Raw genomic sequence first — 25,592 nt, 5'->3', positions numbered from 1 at the left:
AAATTAAATGTAATAGAATTGCTATGTCAAATAGCATGAAATTTCTAAAAAAAGTTTTTTTTAGAAATGATCATGAGAATTTTGATGTTTATATTTTAGAATGAAAATGAAATGCTTAATACACTTGTGTTAAAATATATATCAACTCTCTTATGATAATGCAAGGCAGACAAGGTAAGTGATATAAAATAGATAATAGAAATCATTTATGCATTGTCTTGGATTTTGGTAAGAGATATAAAGATATACCCCCACCTTAGTTTCAACTTTTCCACATATCAGCCACAACTGGGAACATAGGATATAGGATAGATAAGAAAAAGGGCAAGAAAATTCTAAACAGCCATTAAGAATATAACAAACTCATGGATCAGCTGTTTGTAAATTATTTAAAGGGGTTAATTTTGTTTAAAATGCTTTTTTAAAAGAAATCATAAGTTTAAATTTGTATGAAAGGTTTCCTGAAAATGAAATCACAAGTACCACATATTAAAAGAGAATTGCCATAAATTAGGCTGCTACATTCATACTAGAGGTTTTCAAGTGAAAAATAATGTGACACAAAGCTGGAGTATCTTCAAAAATAAAAACATAGTTAAAAGTATATACCTTTTTATTTCATTTGAAAACATAAGGCCTTGTGCAACAAGAGAACTATTCGATTCGGCACACATATTGTATCTAGGATATACTGTAACCTATTTAACATGTATAGGACTGCTTGCCATCTGGGGGAGGGGGTGGAGGGAGGGAGCGAAAAAATCGGAACAGAAGTGAGAGCAAGGGATAATGTTGTAAAAAATTACCTTAGTATGGATTCTGTCAATAAAAAGTTACTTAAAAAAAAAAAGAAAGAAAGTATAAGGCTTAAAAACACAAAGGGAAGCTTTTTATAATATGGTTTGCTATTTCATGGTTAACCCACAAGTAAAAATGTGTCTTCCATAAGATAAATATAGTAAAATCTTGATTATTCATAATATCTAAAAGACACTGAGATTAACTGAATTTTATAATCGATTAACCAGAAAATTTCTTTGATTTCTGAACCTCATTTTAAAAATATTTTCTAAAATATGTAAGTACATGTCCCTGCATTAGTAAGCAGAATATAATAAATATAATGGATCTTTCTTTAATTCAGGATGTTTCAGGACCTCAGAGCAATCATTCTAAATATTAGTTATAATCACAAAGCAGGAATAAATGGACATTTAACAGAATACCAAGATTACAATTCCTAGCTTCTGTCCTGTGAAAATAGAATGAAGTATATCATTAGAACTAATTAAATGCTGTTTCTTCACACTCTTACTGAGGATCTGGGGAGAGGGGTAGCATTCACAACAAAGTTAAATCTCTAATGTGTGGTTATTTATAACTTTTTGTCTATTTCTTGTACAAGACAAGAACAAAAGCTTAGATAAGTGTTCTGGATTATTGTTTTTATGTATATCTGAAAGTTATTTCCTATAGCAAAGTTATTCTGTAAAACGAATGTCATCCCCTTCCTTTACACACTATCTTTATTTTTAAAAAAAAGCCCAAAGCAAAATTTTTGTTTATTTTAGAAACTGTTATTATTTTTCTGGGGAAAAACAATCCCCTAGGATTTATCTCAGGAAACAGGAAGAGAATCAAAATATAAAAAATTAGGTTCAAGGATTCTGCTAAACATTTACATCTAATATATACACATGAAGATGTGCCAACTGTCAAGTATTAGCTATAAGCTTGAAAAAAAAAATCAAAACTTAAAAAAAAAAATGTTTTTTAAATAACACAATTTTACATGTGTTCAGTGTGTGGCTCAAAATCTCTTTCTCCTTCCCAATTCCTTCCCTTCTACTAAGGGATTTCAATATATAGGTCAGCACAGTGAACAGCTGGACCTGGGGAATCAGGAAGACCTGAGTTCATATTGGTTCTAGACTATTATTTCCAAGTTGTATGACCCGGGGCAGGTTAATCAGCATCTTCCAGCCTCAGTTTTCTCATACTTGAAATGATTCTAAATGACTAAAAATTATATATTCTAATGTGATCCTAAGATATGATATAAATATGATAAAATATGTATAAACCATATATATATATATATATATATATATATATATACCTTTTTTCAGCACTAACTCTAGTCTTTGATTTTTTACAAATGAAGAGTGCATATTGTTATGTTTCCTCATACAGATGTTCTATAAGAAATAATGAGCTGGATGACTTCAGAAAAATCTGGAAAACTTTATATGAACTGATGCAAAATAAAGAGAGCAGAACAGGAGAACACTGCACCCAGTAGCAACAACATTATGCAATGATCAATATTATGCAAGAAAACTCCAAAAGACTCATGAAGAAAAATACTATCCACATCTAGAGAAAGAACTGATGGAATCTGAATGCAAATTGAAGCATATTATTTTCACTTTCCTTATTTCTTTCACATTTTTTCTTCTTGCAAACTATAATTGTTTTTGTCAACTGTTTCTTCTTTCACAACATCGCTAATATGGAAAAATATTTTACATGATTGCATATATATAACCTATGTTAAATTGCTTACTGTATTAGGGAGGGAAGAAAAATGGAAGGGAGGAAGGAAATTTGGAACTCAAAATTTTATTTTAATTGTGTTTAAAGTTATCTTTATTACTTGCAATTAGGAAAAAAAAACACTTTTAGATACAGAAAAAGGATTGTATATGACACAAAAAATGAGTTCTGCTAGAACATTTAAATATTCATTGCATAAAATTTGTTTTTATGTGCAACTCCACAAATCAGCAAATATTTAATAAATACCATTACTTAATAAGTGCCATAGATACTAAGGAAACAAAGACAAAACAAATCTTAACCTTAAAGAACATATTTTATTATGCAATATTGCACAGATATGTATAAAACAAAGGAGGTAGTAAAAGAGAGAAAAGAATAAGACAAAGTGCTCCAGGGAGAGCTGAAGGAGGAGAGAAATCTAATAGTTTAAGAAAAGGCTTCTTAGAGGACTGATACTTGAGCTGTGACTTAAAGAAAAAGGAATTTGAAAGGGGGAGATGGGAAGGGACTAAACTCTAGAAATGAGAACTGACTGATCTTTTCAAAGAGAAGGAGGCAGAAGATAGAATTCAAGGACTGGGAAGAGTTCATGATCTATTTTGATTGGAGAGTATATAAACAAATTAATGTGTGAGGAAAATCAATAAATTTGCTGAGTAATTTAAGTATTAGCAATGCCCAGAAACTCCTAACACTCCTACCCTGTATTGGTAAAGAACTGCTTGGAATTTAAATATAGTTTTCTACAGAAGTTTAAAAAGTCAGGTTTGAATAGGTAAGATAGCATGGTACAGTGGAAAGAATCCTAATGCTAAGACTCAAATTCTTGTCTTAGCTTTATTACCAAAACAACCATGACCTTTGACAAAGATCTTTTAGTTTCTTCTCCTGAAAAGTGAGGGAAATGGATTAGTCTCTAAGATTCAAAATTTTTATGAACTAATTCTATTAGCTGTTTTCATCTTGAGAGAGTAGAAAGCTGTTCCTTCAAAGAACAATTAGCTAAATATTTTATCTTTACCAGGGAGAAAGTATTTTTAACTAAAGGACTCTACCAAATGTACCACTCCATCAAAGCTATAAACTAACATTTCAGGAACCTGAGATGAATAAATGCCACAAAAACCCATCTCAAATAAAATAATGTGAAAACAGCTCTCAAATCAACTTTTTTTTTTTTTTTTGAGAGTTGAAAATATTTTATTTTTTGGTACTGTATTTCCAATGCAGAAGTTAGTGCCTGGCCCAGAACAGATGTCAAATCAACTTTTTAAGTCAAATTTAACTGAGGCAGAGGGAGAGGCAATGGACATCATCCTCCCAGTAGAAAAATGGAGACAAAAGAACAAAACATTTTTGTCAGAGGAAGGCTAGATAGATTATTGCTAGTAATGTAGTCATTTGCAAGCAAGGGGAAAGGAGTCTTAGTATGTAGTAATTACCTATATTTACTAATAATTATTTAACTAGATGTTAAACTCAGTTGGTTTTACTTATGAAGGAGTTTGTGTCAGAATCCTGAGAAAAAACCCTGACTGCCCTAAATTATAGCTCTGATGAAGGTTAATGTTGCCATACAGACTGGTGTATTTCCTGATTAATTCAACTATATATATACATACACATACATAATATTCTTAAACACAAAATCCATACCACACCTGAGATATCTATAATATTTCCCTAAAAAGGATGCTTACCTTTACCTTTTCTTCTAATTTTCCTAAGCGAATATTCTTCTCTTTTATTTTATAGAGAACTCCTTGCTTTTCACTTTCTAGGCACTGAGTCTGTTAAAACATAAAAAAAAAAGAAAAGAGATTCAAAGTCTTTTGCAACTGGGCACAAACATTGTTGACATAATGAATAATAGTATAGCCCATTCCACCATTTTTTTACAGTCATATCATTTTCTCTTCTAAATGTCCAAATCCAGAGTACTGATTAGTATTAGAATATTAATATCATTTGTCAAGGAAAAATGGAGGAATCTACAAATAAGTCATATGCACTGAAATGAAACCGTTTAAGCTTAAAGTTGTATACATTTGTATAATGTTCCAAAGTTATTCAAGAATCAGAAACTTTTAGAAGTACAAGTATATTAAGAATATCAAATAGAAAAATTCAAGCAAGCAAATGTCACTAATTTTAAATGTTTCCTATTGCTGTTGATTAGAGAAAATGCAAATTAAAACAACTCTAAGGTGCCACCTCACATCTATCAGACTGGCTAATATGACAAAAAAAGGAAAATGATGGATGTTGGAAGAAATGTGTGAAAACAGACACTAATGTACTTCTGGTGGAATTGTGAACTAATCCAATCATTCTGGAGAGCAATTTGGAATTATGCCCAAAAGGCTATAAAACTGTGCAAATCTGTTGATCCAGCAGTGTCACTACAGGGTCTCAAAGACATCCAAAAAAGAGAAAAGGCTCTATTTGTACAAAAATATTCATAGCAGTTCTTTTTGTGGTAGCTAAAATTTAGAAATTGAAGGGATGCCCATCAATTAGGGAATGGCTGAACAAACTGTGTATATGACTGCAATGGACTATTTTTGTGGTATTACAAATGACAAGCAGGATGATATCAGAAAAACTTAGAAAGACTTCTATGAACTATATATAAATTTATATGCAAAGTGAAGTGAACAGAACCAGGAGAAGATGAGATACATAGTAACAGCAATATTGTACAATGAAGAATTGTGAATGACCTAATTCTCAGCAATACAATGATCCAAGACAATTCCAAAGGACTAATGATGAAGTACTGATATTGATTGAATACAGAATGAAGCAAGATATTTTTTACTTTCATTCTTTTTTTTTTTGAGTCATCTTGAACGAAATGATTAATATGAAAATGTTTTATGTGATTGCACATATAACCTATATTTAATTGTTTACCATGTCAGGGAGGGGAGAGAAAAGGAGGGAAAGGATAGACTTTGGAATTCAAAACTTTTTTTAAAAATGTTTTAACATATAATTAAGGGGGAAATAAAATTTATTTTTAAAAAAGAAAATCACAAGTTAACATGAAAAACAAATGTTTCCTATAGCATAATAGTTTATTTTACTATATTAAGTTGTTTTTGAGCCACAATTTCTCCCAAATATATGATTAATACAAGATGAAAAGTAAATTACATTTTAAAATGTTTATTTTCTTTTAGTTTAAATTAAACACTTTAAAATGTTTAAAAAGTTAAAAATTCTTACAACATAAATCATATAAAATAGATCAGCAACAACAATTCCACATTCCAAAGAAAGAAATTAATATAAAATAAAAATGATACAATGTAAAGGGCTAAATTTAGAAACAGAAGACCTGGGTTCAAGTTTCAGCTCAGCCCCTTATTAGTTGTGTGACACGAGGCAAGTCACTTCATTTCTGTGGACTTGTTTCCCCAGCTGTGAAAGAAAGAGTTTAATGAGACAGTCTCTGAAGATTTTTTTCAGTTTTAAATCTATGATCCTATGCCTAGATAATAGCTAAGGTCTCTTTTAGTTCTAACATTCTGTGAAGTTAGATGAATTGACAATGGAAACAAGCATGTGCCAGGCGATCTAGAATTAGAAATCAAATCCTTTCAAGTAAAACAGGTCTGAAACAGAATATTATTAAGTTTGATATACTTGGAAATTCTAGTTAATAAAGACTTAAATAAAAATATTATGTAAGTTACTCAATGAGACATTTGGAGATACAAAGATTTTAAGTTTTAAGTAGCATTAATCTTTAATTAATATCCTTAAAAATCATAAGCATGCACAATAAAAGGCACTTAAGATTACCTGAAGTAATCTTGAGGAAACTTACCAATTGTATAAGATTGTCACGTTCCTGAGCTATAGCATTTGTGAAAATGACAAAATTTGTCAGATATTGGTGAGTTAACTCTTCTTTCTCTATTGATTCTTCTACTTGTTGTTGAAGGAGGTCTATTTGCTTTTGAGATCCCCTACAAAAGTTCAGCAAATAATTATATTTTTAAAAAAACTTACTAGTCAAGACAGAATGAAATAGTTATGTTATAAAGACATGAAATGCCTTGGAATTTAAATTATATTATTTTACAACCTGAAGCTTTCATTAAATTTAAAAGTGAAAGCTCATATTGAATTTACTTTTAGACTAAAGATATTAATTTATTGGTGCAAAATAATGTAAACAATGTACATAATAACTGAGCAATCAATAAAATAATGAAACTTTCTTTTTTCCTTGGGTTTTTGATTCCAGTTGGAAATGAATGTTAGAAATAGAAGAAACAGGAGAAAATTTAGGGATCATTTAATCCAATCGTCATTTTGCCCATGAAGAAACTGAGAAATGATTTGTCATACTTAACACAGGGAGCTAGTAGCAGAAGAAATACTATAACCTAACTCTCCAGCTTCCTAATGCTCTTTCCAATATATCTCTTACTAAAGATCCTAGGCAAAATGAACACAATGGAAGGAAATATATGATCTATAGTCATAACATAAACAAAACACTGGACAACATAAAATAAAAATTACCTACACACACACACACACACACACACACATAGAAAAAAAAAAGATATGTCTTTTCTTCTTCGGTCCATAAGCAATTTATTATATAGTAACATCTCTGTTTTCTAGCATCATTAGAGAATAAAGGATTAGTTTATCAAATAACTTTTGATTAATAGTATATTATGATTCAGATGGGACCTTGGGGTCTTATAGTACCTCAAGGTCATCATTATCGGTATCAATTATTACTGAACTGTGGACTTTCAGGAATATTATTTCTGTTATTATATGAGATAAACCAGCTTTGTAGTACTTTTATGTAATAAAAGAATTATTCTAATCAGTCTTCTCTCTTTACACAGAACTTATTAACAAATCAGAGTTAGATCTACTAAAAGACAAAAGGAAAAGACAAGAGCTATAAATCTCCAACACAGAGTTCAGATACATTTTTGGATATTTTATTTAGCATGGAGGAAAACAAGTTAAAAAAGAAAATCTATAAACCTATTTAATTTCTGTGCCCTTTCCAATTCAGCTCTCAGGGCCTTGTTTTCGGCTTCCAATTTGATTTTGTCTAAAAGCAGGCTCTTGTTTTGTGTTTGCAGCTCTGTCATCTTTCCTATCAAATTGTCAGTTTCAGCATTCCATTTCTCTTTTTCCTTTTGTAATTGGCTGGAAGAGGGGGAAAAAAGCAAGAAATTTATATTCAAAATACTATTGTGAAAACAGGTTTATTGTGAGATACTGATCAGTAGCACGGGCACTCAGCGAGCCTCTTCTGTGTGAGGGTCATTCTCATATAGGAGGACTGGTTTGAAAGGTACACTGCTGAGGACTGGGGGAGATGGTGGGCTGAAAATGTGTTTTCTTTACTACATTATCTGCCTGCTTTTGAGGCCAAAAATGGAGAAGTTTAACATATTTCATGTGAGCCAAACAAAATACAATACTGATTAGAAAATTATTTCAAGTTAACATGAAAAACTGCTTTTAAATATATTTATATTATAATTAAATGTTTTACATAATAAGAGCTAAAAAGTTTTAATAGAAGCTTTAAGCAAATATGCAATTAATAACTATCTAGATAGTAGTATTATATTTTGTTTATAAGCAATACATTTACATGTGAAAATTAGATCTGAAAAAAAGAGGCTTTTATCAAAACAAAAAAAGTAAATGTAACTACTAAGTCAAGAAGTATCACAAGTGACTGTATAATGTAGTCTTCCTGAGCACTATATTTGGGGTTGATTTCCAATCTAATTAGAGATCAAGTTCCAGACTTGCAGCCAATTGGATTCTAATTCTTACTTCTTTGCTGTTTATACTATTCATAAAAATGCCAAGGTAAGTAGCCCGAATCAATTAGTCAGGTCAACAAGCATTTATTAGGCACTAATTAAGTAGTTGCTATAGGTCAGGTGCTCATCTAGTCATAGGAATACAAAGAAAGGCAAAAATAATTCCTGCTCTCAAGAAAAAGGGAAGACAACATAAAAACAGGTATATGCAAACAATATAGACGGAACAAACTAGAGATAATCAACAGGAGAAAAGCACTAGTATTAAAGAGGATCAGCAAGAGTTTCTTGTAGAATATAGAATTTTAGCTGGGATTTGAAAGAAGCCAGGAGTCAAAAATAAGAAGGAAGAGAATTTTCAGGCATGGGAGACAGAAAGTGGAAAATATCAAAAATCAAGAAATGTCTAAGGAACAGCAAGGAGATCAGCATCACTGGTCAGAAGAGCACATACAGCAAAGTAAAGTATAATATTAGAAAGGTAGAAGTACCAGGTTATAAACAGGCTTTAAAAGGCAAACAGAAGATTTAATATGATCCAATGTTAAAGACTTCTGCTTCATTAAACTGGTGGGAGGAAATGATGAGAAAGTAAGAACTACACTTCAGAAAAATCAAATTGACAAGTAAGTAGAAGATGGATTAGAGTGGGAAAAGACTTAAGGGAAGATCATCCAAAAGGCTCTAAATAATCTAGAAGTGAGGTAATGAGGACTTTCACTACAGTGATGGCAATATAAGAAGAAAGGAGGTAAAATACATAAGATGTGATAAAAGTAGGAAATGACAGGGCTTTGAAATAGATTGGATGGCCCTAGCAATGGTAAAAGTGAGGAATTGAGCATAACAATCAAAGTTGCAAGCCTGAGTGATGATGGTATTCTCAAGAGTAATAAGGCTGTCTGGAAGAGGAAGAGTCACTGTTGGTTTTGTTTTTGTTGTTTGTTGTTGTTGTTTTTGAGGGGGGAGGAAAATGATGAGTTCAATTTTGGACATGTTAAACTTAAGAGATCTGTGACATTGAGTTTGAGATGTCCAATGTGCAGCTGGAAATGCACAACTGGAAGTCAGGAAAGAGGAGAGACTGGAAAAATAATCTTTTTCTCTCCCATCCTTTCCATTTCCTAGCTATCATTCATGCCTGTTCTTTTTGAACCCTAGCTTCTCTGGTCACTCCTTCCAGTTCTAACTTCTTAAACCTTTACTCATTTCCCTTGGTTAACTAATAAGATGGGGAATTGAAGTTATTTCTTGCTTTCTATTGCCATTTTCAGAGTTTTTACCACCTCTATCACTCAGTGAACTTACTTCTTTTGAGATATGAATAGTTATGCTATACATATTTGACACCTCATCAAAATACTTTCCTTTTAAGAAGTTTCCTACTTTTAAGTTCTCTCCTAGGTCATCTCTCCTGTACTAGCCTCTCTCTCCTCTTCTCCCCATCTTAACTCCTTGTTGTTGAACCAGTTCAACTCTATACTATCCCCTTCTCTTGAGTCCTGATCATATGACTGATAGCACCCTACCAATCCTCCTTGGATGACTTCCATTATCTGTCTTTTGCTTCTACCTATGCTGCTAAATGTGGATGGAAAACCACCAAATTTGTTACATAACATCAACAGGGCCTCACAAAAGGCAATCCTTATTTATTATTATTTATTAACTCACTATCCCAATTCTTCACAGTGGCTCTTCCAATATTTTCATCCCTCTCAGAAGTTCTCTTTTCCTTATCAATTCAGTTGAGAACCATGGATCATATTTTACAGAAAAAATTGAGGCCATTCACTTTGAGTTCTATCTTCCATTTTTGTTGTCACCCCAAAGCCTTTTGCCACTTTCTCCTCCTTTACCTGTCTCACAAAGAGATAACTTTACTCCACACTAAGGCAAATCTCTGCCTGCACAATGAATCCCATTCCATCCTATCCCCTGCAACAGATTTCCCCATCATCCCAACTCTTATCATTTATCTTCAATCTCTTATTGTATACTGGATGCAGTCCTACTTACAAACATGCCCATTTCTATCCTATCCTCAAAAAAATCTTCACTTGTTTTTTCTATTCCCTTTATCTATCATCCTATATTTCTTCTGTCCTTTTGTGTCTAAATAAAAAAGGGTATTTATGATTTGTGCCATCTGTATTCTTTCCTTTTATTCTCTTCTTTACTCATTAGGATCCAGTTTACAACCTTATCATGCCACTGACACTGTTTTCTCAAAATTATCAATGATCTCTTGGTTTGTAAATTCAGTAGTCTTTTCTCAATCTCCATTCTTCTTGACCTCTCTGAAACCTTTGACACTGTTAAATCAACCTTTCCTCCTCAATACTTTCTTTTCTCCAGGTTTTTGGGACACTATTGTCTCCTGGTTCTCCTTCTACCTATCTGACCACTTTTTCTCTCTTTCCCTTGCTGGACTTCATCCAGGCCATGCCCTCTAATCATAAGTATCTCATGGGGTTCTACAATGGATCCTCCATATTATATTACTTGACTTGGTAATCTTATCAACTTCCATAAATTTAATTACCCTCTGAAAACTGATGATTCTCAAATCTACCTACTCAATCCTAACCACTAACCTCCAATCTCACATCTTCAATTTCCTTTCAGATATCTTGAATTGGATGTCCAGTAAACATCTTAAACTCACCATTTCCAAAGATGAATTCATTATTTTTTCCCCCAAACCCTCATTCTCTTCTAACTCCTTTATTAATTAAGAGGGTAATATAATCTTCCTCATCCCTTGGACTTACAACTTAGTAGTTACCTTTAGCTCTTCACTCTCACTCATTCTCATACTGAATGTGACATATCCAATTTGTGGATTTCATTTTCGTGACATCTCTCAAAGATGCCTTGTCCTCTCCTCTGAGAGTGCTACCATCATGGTGCAGGCCCTCCTCCTACCATCCTGGGTCTGCTGCCTCAATTCTCTCCTCTCTCCAGTGCATCCTCCATTCAGACACCAAAGTAACTGTCCTAAAGTGAAGTCATTAAACTCCAATGGCTCCCCATCACCTTCAGGATCAAAGATAAAATCCTGTTTGGTGTTCAAAGTCCTTCAAAACCTAATCCCCTCTGCACCCACATGCGCACGCACACCCACACACATACTCCTTATATACTATCATGTCTCTTCCATTCAGTGACATTGGTTTCCTACAAAAATTTTTTTTAGAGGAAGGATTTCCCAACTGCTAATAAGCATTTCTCAACTACTAAATCTAGTGCCTTCCCTCTTTTTATTATTTCCTATTCTTTCTATATATATCTCGTACATGCAAATGTGTTGCTTATTGTTTCCCAAACTGTTTGTTGTCTTTTTAAAAAAATCTCCAATGCTTAGTGCAATATCTGATCCATAATAAATGCTTAATAAATGATTTTCTGACTGATGAAAAGCTCTGATAATCATCTGCACAGAGATGATAAATGAATTCATTGAGCTCATGGAGGGAACAAGGAGAGAGATCAGGACAGAGCTTTGGGATATACCCACTATTGATGGGAAAGACCAGGATCAAAGTTCAGCAAAAGAGATTTTGAGTAGTAGTCAGATAGGTAGAGGAAAACCAGGAAAAAAGACATACGCACATTCAGTATAAGAATGAGAGATCGTGAGGAGAAGATTAACAGTGTCAAAGCCTGCAAATAGAACAAGGAGGAGGAGGATTGGGAAGAGGTCATTAAATTTGACAATGAAAAAATCATTAGTAACTTTAGAGAAAGAAGTTTTGGTTGAATGATGAAGTCAGAAGCTATAACAGAGAGAGTTAAGAGGAAAAAAAATAGAGGAATTAATTTGAAGATGGTCTTCTCAATGAGTTTATTCAAGGAGGAGAAATATAGATAACAGGGATAGATAGGTCAAATGAAGAATTTTTGAGGATGAAGGAAATGTGAATGCTTACAGACAGTAGGGAGCTGAGAAGAGACAGAACAAATTTAATTGAGAAGGCTAGGGTGATAGAAGAGGGTGAATCAGCTGGAAAAGACAGAATCAAATGGAATCACTTGTGCACAGAATGGGGTGTGCTTTGGCCAGAAAGTCACACCTAAGTCTATGGTGAAAAAGTAGATAGTTCCAGAAGGCATCAGAGAAATGTGAGATGGAGAGGAGAGGGAAAAGAAGAAGCTCTTGGTAAAAGTACTCAATTTTTTTCATTGAAATTTTAAAAAACATTCTTATCTGAAAGAGTACAGAGAAGAACAACTATGAGAATTTTTTATCAAATTTAGAAAAGATTTGGAAAAATTATTGTGGTGGATAGGATATTGAATCAACTGGGGAGATATAAGAGGAATCATCTTGTCAAAATGATGGTTTTGTAATATTGTGGCCTCAGTCAGCACAGTTTTGTGAATTTTGTCCACCTTCATTCATTAACATGCGATTAGGAGGAAAAAAAGGTGAATGGTGGGAATAACTGAAAGTTGGGATTTGGCAGGGCAAGATCTTCAAGGAGATAAGGGAATCAAGAGACATGAGTAGAGTTGAACTTCTTCATCGAGGGGGTAAGTTGAGGAGGGGAGAAGACTGAAGCTAGTACATAGGTGATAGCTTGGGAGAGAGCTGAAAGGAAGAGGAATTAGAATCATGGTAAGGTCAAAAAACAAAGTGAATGTATAGATACAGAGAAGCATGGAAAGATCTATATGAACTGATATGGAGTGAAGCTAGCAGAGCTAAGAAAACAAGGTGCACAATGATGACAACAATATAAAAAAAAAGATTTTTTAAAAAATCAAAAGTGAATGCTGTAAAATTACAAGGATTAAGCATGACTCAAAACAAGACATGTGCGAAGGAAGATCTACCACATCAATTTGCAGATATGTTCAGTCATTTTTCAGCCATGTCTAACTCTTTATAACCACATTTGGATTTTTCTTTGCAAAGATATTGGAGTAGTATGCAATTTTCTTCTCCAGGTCATTTTACAAACAAGGAAAGTGAGGCAAACAAATTTAAGTGATTTGCCAGGATCACAGAACTAATAAGTAGCTGAGGCCAGATTTGAACTCATGAAGACAAAATCTTCCTGACTTCAGATCTGTCACTCCATCTGCTGCACCATCTTGATGCCCTTTTTGTAGGGATGTTAGACCTCAAAATATGGCACATTGAAGAAATTTTCAGACATTTATATTGATCTGTTATGCTAATTTTCCCTTCTTTTAAAAATATTTTTAAAATGTTACATGGGATGATATTTAATAAGGAGGGAGGAGGACCAACAATACTTGGGGAAATTATGGCAATGTGCAAAAAATTACATCAATAAAAATTTACTTAAGAAAATGTAGAGAGCCCTACCTTTTGAGTTCATTCACAATTGTATCATGAACTTTTATCTCCATTTGGCTATCCACTTGTATTTTCAAGTTTTGATATTTAGAGCGTAAAATGTCCATTTGCTGCTCATTCTCAGCTAGGGCCTTTTCTTGACTCTTTACTTTATTTTCCAGAAGCATTTGCTGTTTAATCACTTTGGAAACTTTAAAAAAGAGAAGAAATGGATAAAACTTAATAAATTTGATTTAAAGCAACAGAATTAGATCTTGAACTTTATATCAACTAGTAACACTGATTCAAGCAACCTCACATGAAGCTGGTTTTCTGCACTCAACATATATATTGATCTTTGAAAATGTGTAAATTTATAATGAATGGGTTTACTTTCAAAATTTCTGTATCTACATTCTACTAAATAGCTAATTAATACCCACTATACATTAGATGTTACACAAGTAACAAGACCTATCTTCAAGGAACATTCAAGAAAAACTAAACAAGCTATAAAACTAACAAGCACATTATATATATTATGTGTGTGGGTGTGAGCGTGTGTGTGGGTGTGTGTAAATGTATGTACATATACATACCCATATGAATGTCAGGTACATCCTTCCCTGATCTTAGTCCCATTCTACCTTACTGTTCCATTGTGTGCCTACAATTCATCAACTGTCCTTCATATTAGCCATCTTCATACCATATGAAGATATGGCCACCACCCCATGGAAATTACTTTGTATGTAATTACCATTGTGTTTAATTCATATACATGTTGTTCCCTACCTCTCCACAAAAACATAAGCGTCTAAAAGGCAGGGACTAATTTTCATTGTTGTTGTTTTATGGTGGGGTTTTTTTGGGGGGAGGTATTTTTGTATCCTAGTATCTGGCACAGTGCTTGGCACTTAATAAATGCTTGTTAGATCAAATGGTCTGCTACTTAGTCTGGAGAACAGCAGGAAAAGCAAAATATAAGTAAGCAAAACATAAGTTGGTTAGTTCTGCTATCTCTTCATTAAAATTATATCATCCATCCTGAATCCATTCTTTCTTTGATGTTCCCCAACCCAGCACAAAAAACCTTTTGCTATCCTCAGCATTTACCATAAACCCCAATTCATTCTGGACATAGTATTCTTATATTTTTACAAACTCCTACCACAAATTTTTATATATTTACAAATATCAGTCTTTGCTTCCATCTCCCATATGTGTCTTTCTATCAGAATTTAGTAAGGACTTATTATATACACTTGACAGGTCTAAGAATACAAAGGCAAAAGAACGAGTCATTGCCTTCAAAGAAGTGGGGAGAATCCATTTTAAAAATCTAAATTGAATCAACTTAGGTTCTTAGCAATACAATGATTCAAGACAATTCCAAAGTATTTATGATGAAAAATGCTATCCACATCCAGAGGATGAACCAATGGAATCTAAATATGAGATCAAAGCATATTTTGTGTGTGTGTGTGTATGTGTGTATGTTTCCTTTTGGCATTTGTTCTTCCTTCACAACATGACTAATATGGAAGTATATGTTACATTGACTGCACATATGTAATTTATATCAAATTGCCTACCATCTTAGGGAGAGGGGACAAGAATGGAGAGAAGGAGAAAATGTGGAGCTATGTTTTTTAAAAATAGATGTTAAAATTTGTCTTTATATGTAATTAGAAAAGCTAAATACTGTTTAAAAAAATCTAAGCTAAGTGATGAAAATTTTCTGTACATTTGTTTTTTAAAAATAAATGTTAAAATTTGTCTTTATATGTAATTAGAAAAGCTAAATACTGTTTAAAAAAATCTAAGCTAAGTGATGAAAATTTTCTGTACATTCATATTGATTCTTTTAGAAAGGATATCCTAATCCCCTTTCTTCCCCACGGGAATCATTTGTTTCTTTTTGGGTGCATATAAATCCTATTAATCCAACATTTCCTGAAGGATATTAGTCCTTGGAATCCTGTTCTCTCTGAACTCTTCAAATCCACTCCATCAATATTTAGTGTATGTATCAGATTATGCTCAGCTTTCCTTTCCATATCTACCATAAACACTATAATGTAGTCAATTCCTCCCCAAGTTCTGACCATTTATAATTTCTTCTTTATTTAGTAGAAAAGGATGTGGAATAGTGCCCTCATCATTACCTCCTGAAGAATTTAATTATTCTCTTTTTTTGGGGGGGTGAGGTAAATGGGGTTGAGTGACTTGCTCAGTCATATAGGTAGGAAGTGTTAAATGTCTGAGGCTGGATTTGAATTCAGGTCTTTCTGACTCCAGGGCTAGTGTTCTATCCACTGTACCTGAAATTACTCTTAAAGCAATTCAATAATCTCTTAGATATAGTAACTTTTAGAAGAGCCATAACAGATGGCCACATGAAGTTGTTCCCCATCAATACAGTCCCAAAGATTTAAAATTGGGAAAGCCCTTGAAATTATCAAATCCATTTTACAAATGAAGTAATTGAGGGGCAAGGGAATTTAAGTGATTTGCTCAAGGTCATAACACTATTAAGTGTTGGGGCTAGAATTTGAACTCAGAACTTTGAATTCCAAATGCAGTAGTCAGTTATACAGGTTTAAAAACCTGGGTGCTGTTCTCAACTCTTCTCTCTCCCTCCTATCCCATATACAACAAATCTTGTCCTTCTACTTCCACATCTCTTGTATACATTGTCTTCTCTCTCCACTCATAGTTATTACTCTAATTCAGGTGCATATCAACTCTAACCTAGATTACTGAAATAGCCAGAGTATTACTTCCTCCACCTCAAGTCTCCTTCCATTCTCCCGATGGCCATCAAAATGATTTTTCTGAAGTGCAGGTTACTTTTACTGAGCTCCAATGGCTCAGAATTACTTCTAAGATCAAGTAAACACCTTTTTTTTTTAAATGTCTTAGTCCCATCCTACCTGTACAGACTCACATTAACCCCTTTTATATACTCTACAAATCAAATGAACTGGCCTCCTTGTTGTTTCTCACACATGGCACTCCAAACCCTGTCTCTGCGTCCTTGCCTGAGTTGCCATCACTCCTTACCTCAGCCTCTTGAGATCTCTAATCTCCTTCAAAATTCAGCTGAAATGCCTTCTACAAAATGTTTTTATTGGATTGTTGGTAGAGTTGTGAACTGATCCCACCATCTTGGAGAACAATTTGGAACTATGCCCAAAGGGCTATCAAATTGTGCAAACCCTTTCATTCAGCAGTCTCACTACTTGGTCTATATCCCAAAGAAATCATAAAAGAGGGAAAAGGACCCACATGTGCAAAAATATTTGTAGCAGCCCATTTTGTAGTGGCAAGGAACTGGAAATTGATTGGATGCCATCAATTGGAGAATGGTTGAGTAAGTTATGGTATATGAATGTTCTAGAATATTATTGTTCTATAAGAAACAATCAGCAGGATGATTTCAGAGAAGCCTGGAGAGACTTACATGAACTTAGGCTGAGTGAAGTGAGCAGAATCAGGACATCATTATACACGACAACAACAAGATTATGTGATGAAAACTGTGATGGACCTCTTTTCAAAAATGAGATGATTCAGGTCAATTCCAATAGACTTGTGATGAACAGAGCTATCTGCATCCAGTGAGAAAGGACTGTGGGACTGAATGTGGATCACAATATAGTATTTTCACATTTGCTTGCCTTTTTTTTCTTTCTCACTTTTTTCTTTTTGATCTGATTTTTCTTATGCAGCATGATAAATATATAAATATGTATAGAAGAATTGCACATGTTTAACCTATATTGCTGCCTAGGGGAGGGTGGGGGGAAAAGAAGGAAAAAAATCTGTTACACAAAATTTTTCAAGGGTGAATGCTGAAAACTATTTTTATGCATATTTTGAAAATAAAAAGCTATTAAAAATTAAATTAAAAAAAATTTAAAAGAAGGGTCTAGAGATTTACATGAACTGATGCTAAATGAAATGAGCCAAGAGAACATTGTACACATCAAAAACAAGATTATGTAATGATTAATCGTGATGGATTTGGCTCTTTTCAACAATGGGGTGATTCAGGCCAATTCTGGTAGACTTGTGATGGAGAGAGCCATCTGTGTCCAGAGAGAGTAGTCTGGATGTGTTTTCATCTTTGTTGTTGTTTGCTTGGTTTTTTCTTTCTCATTTTTTTTTCCTTTTTGATCTGATTTTTCTTGAGCAGCATAGTGGATGTGTAGATATGTTTGGAGGAACTGCTCATGTTTGGCCTGTATTGGATTACTTGCTTTCTGGGAGAGAGGGAAATTGAGGAAAGAGGGAGAAAAATTCGGAGCATAGAGTTTTTGCAGGGATGAATGTTGAGGGTTGTCTTTGCGTGTATTTTGAGAAATGAAAGGCTATTGTAAAAGAAAAAAAATGCTTCTGCTGTTGCGCCGGCCTGCCTAGTCCCTAAGGTGCTACACACACACACACACACACACACACACACACTCACACACACTCTGTTCTTTAAGGGCAGGGACTCTTTGATTTTGTCATTGGATCTTTAGTGAATCTAGCAAATAAGTAGAATACTTGCTGGGTGATTGAGGATCAAATGAGTCAATGAAAGTTGATTTCAATCCTATGAAATCTCAGGGATGCCTATAAGTTCAAATTTACCTCCTAATATTCAGATGACTAATTTGTTAAAAGATTTCTAATTAATTCATACTGTTATTCATGAAAAGATATTTGAGGCCTCTATTTTATTTCTGCCTCTTAAGTACTGTTGTCAACAAATTATTTTTGGCTTTTCCACTATGAATCTATGTCATATCTGTTACTACTACTTGCAACTCAGAGAGGTCCCACTATTCCAAAAAGTTCTGTCATAGGAATCTCAAAGTCCAGGCAGGATACAACAAAGATCATGTATTAACTCACAGAAACTTAGTAATGTCACAATTACTCACAAGAAAATACTAGAAAAATATTTCACCTTCTTGACTGTGTTGCTGGTTATTCTCTTTGGCTTTGGCTTGCTGAATCTCAAGCTGTTGCATCAAAACTTTATTTTCTTCTAACACAAGCTGGGCCTGAGTTTGTAGCTGATGCCTATAAAAATTTACAAGTAAAATATCTTAATTCCATTACTCACAACATACAAAAATAACCAAGGTCTAAGACAGAGATGTCAAATGATCCCAAATGAAAACCAAATTAGATTAAAATGTCACTCAGAAATATTTAACAAAAATATAATAAAACATGGATAACACTACATTTTAAAATTAAGTCAGTATGTGTAGATTAGTGACCCCCATTTCAATGTCTGGAAAATATCTACTGGCAAAGCTTCAATGCAGAATAAATCCAAGTTTGACAATAAATCCTACAAAATTTAAAGAGATAAAAAACAGCAAAAACAACATTTAATCAGATAAGAATAGTAAAGGAAAAATTTTTAAAAAGATAATGGAAGGCTATGCAAGAAAATTATAAACAAATATGGAATATTATTGTTCCATTATAAACGATCAGCAGGATGATTTCAGAGAGGCCTGGAGAGTCTTATGTGAACTGATGCTAAGTGAAGTGAATAGAACCAGGGGATCATTTTACACGGCAATAACAAGATTATGTGATGATCAAATCTGATGAATGTGGCCCTTTTCAACAGTGAGGTGATTCAGGCCAATTCCAATAAACTTGTGGAGAGAGCCATTTACAGCCAGAAAGAAGACTATGGAGACTGAATGTGGATCATAATATAGCATATTTTCACCTTTTCTGTTGCTTTGTTTTTTTTTTTTTCTTTCACATTTTTTCTCCTTTTTGATCCGATTTTTCTTTTGCAGCATGATAAATGTGGAAATATGTTTAGAAGAATTATACATATTTAATCTATATAGAATTGTACAAGTTTAACATATATTGGATTACTTGCTGTCTAGGAGAGGGGGATGGAGGAAGAGAGGGAGAAAAATCTGGAATACAAGGTTTTACAAGGGTGAATGTTGAAAACTATCTTTGCATGTATTTGGATTATTAAGAAAAGAAAATTATGAACAAAGAATTAAAAGCACAGGAATTAATGGTGTTTTCTTTAAAATAATTAAGTAGTAGCTATCTATAATCAAGAATAAGCATTATTTAATGAAATCAAAGCCTTTCCAATTAGATTAGGGGTAAAGCAAGAATTTTACATTATTACCAATACTATCCAATCTTGTACTAGAAATGCTAAATATAACAATAAAACAAGAAAAAGAAATTTAAAAATAAGCAAAGAAACAAAACTATTACTTTTGGCAAATGATATGATAGTTTATCCAGAGAATCACAGAGAGTCAATTAAAAAAGTAAATATAAAAATTACAATCTAAGCAAAATTGCAAACTATAAAATAAACCCATACAAAGTGCCACCATTTCTGTATGTTACCAACAAAATTCAGCAGGAAGAGAAATTCAATTTAAAATAACTATATACAGGTAGAAACTAGGCATTGACCCACACTTAACACCGTACACCAAGATAGGGTCAAAATGGGTTCATGCTCTAGGCATAAAGAATGAGATCATAAACAAATTGGAAGAGCATTAGGATAGTTTACCTCTCAGACCTGTGGAAGAGGAAGGAATTTATGACCAAAGAAGAACTAGAGATCACTATTGATTACAAAATTGAAAATTATGATTATGTCAAATTGAAAAGTTTTTGTACAAACAAAACTAATGCAGGCAAGATTAGAAGGGAAACAATAAACGGGGAAAACATTTTTACAGTCAAAGGTTCTGATAAAGGACTCGTTTCCAAAATATATAGAGAATTGACTCTAATTTATAAGAAATCAAGCCATTCTCCAATTGATAAATGGTCAAAGGATATGAACAGACAATTTTCAGATGATGAAATTAAAACTATTACTACTCATATAAAAGAGTGTTCCAAATCACTATTGATCAGAGAAATGCAAATTAAGACAACTCTGAGATACCACTATACACCTGTCAGATTGGCCAGAATGACAGGAAAAGATAATGCAGAATGTTGGAGGGGATGTGGGAAAACAGGGACACTGATACATTGTTGGTGAATTGTGAACACATCCAGCCATTCTGGAGAGCAATCTGGAATTATGCCTCAAAAGTTATCAAACTGTGCATACCCTTTGATCCAGCAGTGTTTCTACTGGGCTTATACCCCAAAGAGATACTAAAAAAGGGAAAGGGACCTCTATGTGCCAAAATGTTTGTGGCAGCCCTGTTTGTAGTGGCCAGAATATGGAAAATGAATAGATGCCCATCAATTGGAGAATGGTTGAGTAAATTGTGGTATATGAATGTTATGGAATATTATTGTTCTGTAAGAAATGACCAGCAGGACGAATACAGAGAGGATTGGCGAGACTTATATGAACTGATGCTGAGCGAAATGAGCAGAACCAGGAAATCATTATATACCTCAACAATGATACTGTATGAGGATGTATTCTGATGGAAGTGGATTTCTTCAACAAAGACAAGATCTAACTTAGTTTCAATTGATCAAGGATGGACAGAAGCAGCTACACCCAAAGAAAGAACACTAGGAAATGAATGCAACCTGCTTGCATTTTTGTTCTTCTTCCCAGGTTATTTATACCTTCTAAATCCAATTCTCCCTGAGCAACAAGAAAACTGTTCGGTTCTGCACACAGATATTGTATCCAAGATCTACTGTAATCTATTTAACATGTATAGGACTGCTTGCCATATGGGGGAAAAGGGTGGAGGGAGGGAGGGGAAAAATCGGAACAGAAGTGAGTGCAAGGGATAATGTTGTAAAAAATTACCCTGGCATGGGTTCTGTCAATAAAAAGTTATTAAAAAAATAAAATAAAATAACTACATACAGCATAAAATACTTCAGTCTTCCTGCCAAGATATATATACTGGAACATAAGAACACAATTACAAAACACTTCAAAAAAATAAAGTTAGATGTTAATAATTGTATAAATATTCATTGTCTATATGTAAGCTAAGTATAAAATTGAGACTACTTAAATGAAAAGTGTAAATAACTGGATAAATATTAATTGCTTGTGAGTAGGCTAAGCCAATATAATAATGATACTACTTTATTCAGTATCATACCAATCATACTACAAAGGAATTCTCTTACAGAGCTAGGAAAAAATGCCAAAAATTCATCTGAAGAAAAGTGAAGAATATCAAAGAAATCAATAAAAAAAAAAAAAAAAATGAAGGAAGCAGGTCTACCAGTACCAAATCTCAAACTAAATCACAAAACTGTAATCATCAAAACAATTTGGTAGTTGGCAAAAAACAGAAAGATTAATCTGTGGAAAATAATAGGTACATAATATATAAAAGCAAATGAATTCAATAACCTAATGTGTGGTAAACACAAAGATCCTAGCTATTGAGGCAAGAACTCATTATTTGACCAAAAAAAACTTTTGAGAAAACCGGATCAACAATGTATCACAATTTATCACAATGTATTTCAAGATAAGCTCAAAATTAGAATATAATTTAAACATAAATGGTGATGTAAAATGGTGATATAAGTAAGTTCGTGAATCTGGGAAGAACTCACTTGTCATATCTATGGATAGGGAAAAAAATATGAACAAGAAATCAGGCAGTTCATGGGAGATAAAATGGATAATCTAGAAAATATAAAATGAAAGTTTTTGCACTAAAAAATCCAATGCAGCTAAAATTTGAAGAAAATCAGTAAACTAGGGAAGGGAAGGGAAGTGATAAAGGTCTCATTTTTAAAGTATAAAAGAAACTCAGTCAAATGAATAAGAACTATATCCTAGCTAATATCAACTGAGTCAAAGGATATGAATAGGCAGTTTTCAGAAGAAATCAAAGCTATTGATACCTATATGAAAAAAATGTTCTAAATTACTATAATAATTAGAAAACTGTAAATTAAAACAATTCTGAGGTGTCACCTCACATGCATCAGATTGGCTAAAATGACCAAAAAAAAAAAAGAAAGAATACTGTAAAGGATGGGGGCAAACAGGCAAATTAATACACTACTAGTAGAATCTTGTATGGGATAAACTGAGTGAAGACTTCTCATAAGGATGTGGCCTTGACCTTTGCTCTAATTGTGACCTGAGACTTTGCAATAACAAGTTGAGCTATAGCTAAAAGCTGTAGACATTTAATCATGTTAGATAAACATTTCCCTCCTGTTTCCCCCCTTCATTAGTGTTTAAGTAGCTAATGTGGTAAAGTGTTTTCTCCATATAGACTCTGGGTATATCAGAATTCTTCAGCTAATGGGAGAAAAGGTCAGAAAGTGAAGAGGGGGCGCTTCTGGTTAGGATCTCTATAATCTTGGGTTTGCACTCCTCTACTGACACCTTGTTTGATGGGAGTTGCCCTTTCTTGGGAGATTGAAATAAACCCCTTTTTGCTTATCTTACCCTGACAGTCTCTGATTTTAATTTGTGATCCCCGTCCCACATAACATTGAGCTGATCTAACCATTCAGGAGAACAATTTGAATTATGCCCAAAAGACTGTTAAATTATGCATACCCTTTGATACAGCAATACCATTACTAGGTCTGTAGCCCACAGTGACAAAAGAAAAAGCACCATATGTACAAAAATATTTACATCCATTCTTTTTATGATAGCAAGGAATTGAAAACTGAGAGGACGCTCATAAATTGGGGAATGGATAAAAGAAGTTGTACATGAATGTTATAGAATTTTATTTATTCTGCTGGAAAAAATGAAGGAGATGATTTCAGGAAAATGTGGGAAAACTTGTATGAACTAATGCAAAGTAAAGTGAACAGAACCAACATAACAAACTAAAGACTAACAAGTATTTTAAAGATGATCAACTTTGAAAGACTTTAATAATTCAGATTAAAGTAACAACAGACCACAGTTGCAAAGGATTCATGAGAAGACATGTTGTCTACCAGCAAAGAGAGAGCTGAAGGATACAGACTAAAACATTTTTCTTTCTTATTTCCTTTTTTGGAACATGAGTAATGTGGAAATTTGTTTTGAGTTACTACACATATTTGTAATAAGATTTTTTTTCTTGCCTTCTTGGGTGGGGAAAGGAATAGGGGTAAGAAAAAATTTAGAATTGAAAATTAAAGAATAAAAAGTAATTGTTCTTTGAAATTTTAAAATTAAAATATTTAAGAAAATATTTTCAGAATAAGTAAACTAAAATGTTATTTCAAAGTATCACATTGTGCTTTTTTAATTCATGAGTTTTTTTGTCTTTTTCCTCCTTACATCTTCTTCAAATTTAGCAATGTGAGCAATGACATTGAAAACTAGAATTTTCTCTGATTCCCACAACCTTTCCAACCTTTTTAAAACATATTTTTAAAACAGAAATTATGTAACAAAGATAAAACGACATCAGCTGTCTTCACTAGTCAAGGACACACAGAATACAAAAGAAGGTTAAAAAAAAACAAAAACCCAAACCCATTAACTGAAAGTCACTGATCCTAAACTCATTCAGTATTCCCCTCTTACTTCCCAAGCTATCATTAAAGAGCTATGCATTAGCAGACAGAAGGACAGTTTACAACAAAACCCACTCCCAAGCCCCAATCTAATATCCCTCTTCCTGTGCCATGGAAACCCCTGTTCCAGGCTATGGAAATCTGACCTAGCTATGGCAGCCAGCTGAGGCTGGAGGCCTTTTTGAGCAAAAGGCTGCTGGGGCTGATGACTTCTTATCAGGGTAGCAAAGCTCCATAAGGCCAGTGTCGGTGCCAAGAATTAAGGAACAGGGAAGAGCACAAAAGGGTTACTAGGACAGAAAACTATTTATGAGAGGGCTATGCCAGTATTCTACCAAACCTGAGGGGAAAGAGCATTGCATCAATCAGGGCCAGTTCTGACCACCCAAAAGTCATTTGAGGCAGAAATCTAGATAGCTAAACCATGAATTGCCTAGCACAGAAGGAGGTCAAGATGCTTTGAAATCCAGTCCCCAGGGAAACAATTATCAGAGAGGAGGGAGTAAAAACTGAGAACTAGGGGAAAAATAAAGGAAAATAAAACCAAAATTACCAAAGCTTCAGGAAGAATATTCAAAAACCTTCAATATAAACAGATAAATCAAAAGGAAAACACTAGAACAGAAGACAATATAATCATCAGATTTACTAAATGGGTTCAAGAATGTAAAAATAAACACTGTAAAACAAAGGGAAATGATCCAACAATTGATGAGAAAGAGAATCCTAAAGAATTTGAGGAGAATGTGAAAACCACAGCATGCTGTTGCTGAGTGGTTCAAAAGAGAAATAAGAATTAAGAGGACAGAATTTATTTCCTACACAACGAAAATAACTTGAGTACTAAAACTGGAATCTACAATGGCAAACCTTGTCAAAGAAACAAAAAGAGTAATAAATTCAAAATACAAATACACTGAAGGGATAATCCAGAAAAAGGGAAACAAAAAAACAATAAATTCAAAAGAAAATATGCTCACTATGCAAGCAAAAAATATTAATCTGTAAGGCAGAATGCATAGAAAAAAAATCTAAGGATAAGGAGTCTCTAAGAATAATACAATGGGATTAAAAAAAAAGTCTTGCCACATTTATAATGCAGAAAATATTAGCAAAGAACTGCCCAGAACTTCTGAACACAGAAAGAAATATTACCAATTGAAAAGAATTTATAGATCACTTCCAGAAAAATGCCCAAAGCTGCAAACTCAACTGGTTTGAACTTATACTGGTTCAATCTACTATTTTAATTCAGAACCAGTTCTCTATAATCAATTAGGAGAACTAAAATATAAAAGAAAAGAAATCTGAATAAAACAAAACTATTCTGTAACAGAGAAAAAACAAGAAAGGAGTGAAAAAAATGTATTCAAAAGAATAATGGAGCTCTCAATGGAAATGTT

The 25,592-nt window shown here is 33.3% G+C and overlaps 1 protein-coding gene across 1 annotated transcript in view; it reads right to left on the bottom strand.

The window, feature by feature from the left end:
• Positions 1-25,592, bottom strand: part of CEP89 (centrosomal protein 89) — a 142,814-nt gene that overhangs the window by 45,471 nt on the left and 71,751 nt on the right. The window contains exons 13-17 of the mRNA XM_031954380.1: positions 18,656-18,771; positions 13,726-13,906; positions 7,588-7,755; positions 6,398-6,539; positions 4,263-4,352 (exon numbers count right to left, since the gene is read on the bottom strand). Of these exons, the coding sequence (XP_031810240.1) occupies positions 4,263-4,352; positions 6,398-6,539; positions 7,588-7,755; positions 13,726-13,906; positions 18,656-18,771 (697 nt within the window). The remainder of the gene's footprint in view (positions 1-4,262; positions 4,353-6,397; positions 6,540-7,587; positions 7,756-13,725; positions 13,907-18,655; positions 18,772-25,592) is intronic.

Source organism: Sarcophilus harrisii, chromosome 2 (assembly GCF_902635505.1).
Source record: "Sarcophilus harrisii chromosome 2, mSarHar1.11, whole genome shotgun sequence".
Taxonomy (NCBI): domain Eukaryota; kingdom Metazoa; phylum Chordata; class Mammalia; order Dasyuromorphia; family Dasyuridae; genus Sarcophilus; species Sarcophilus harrisii.
This window is presented reverse-complemented; position numbering and strand designations above follow the sequence as displayed.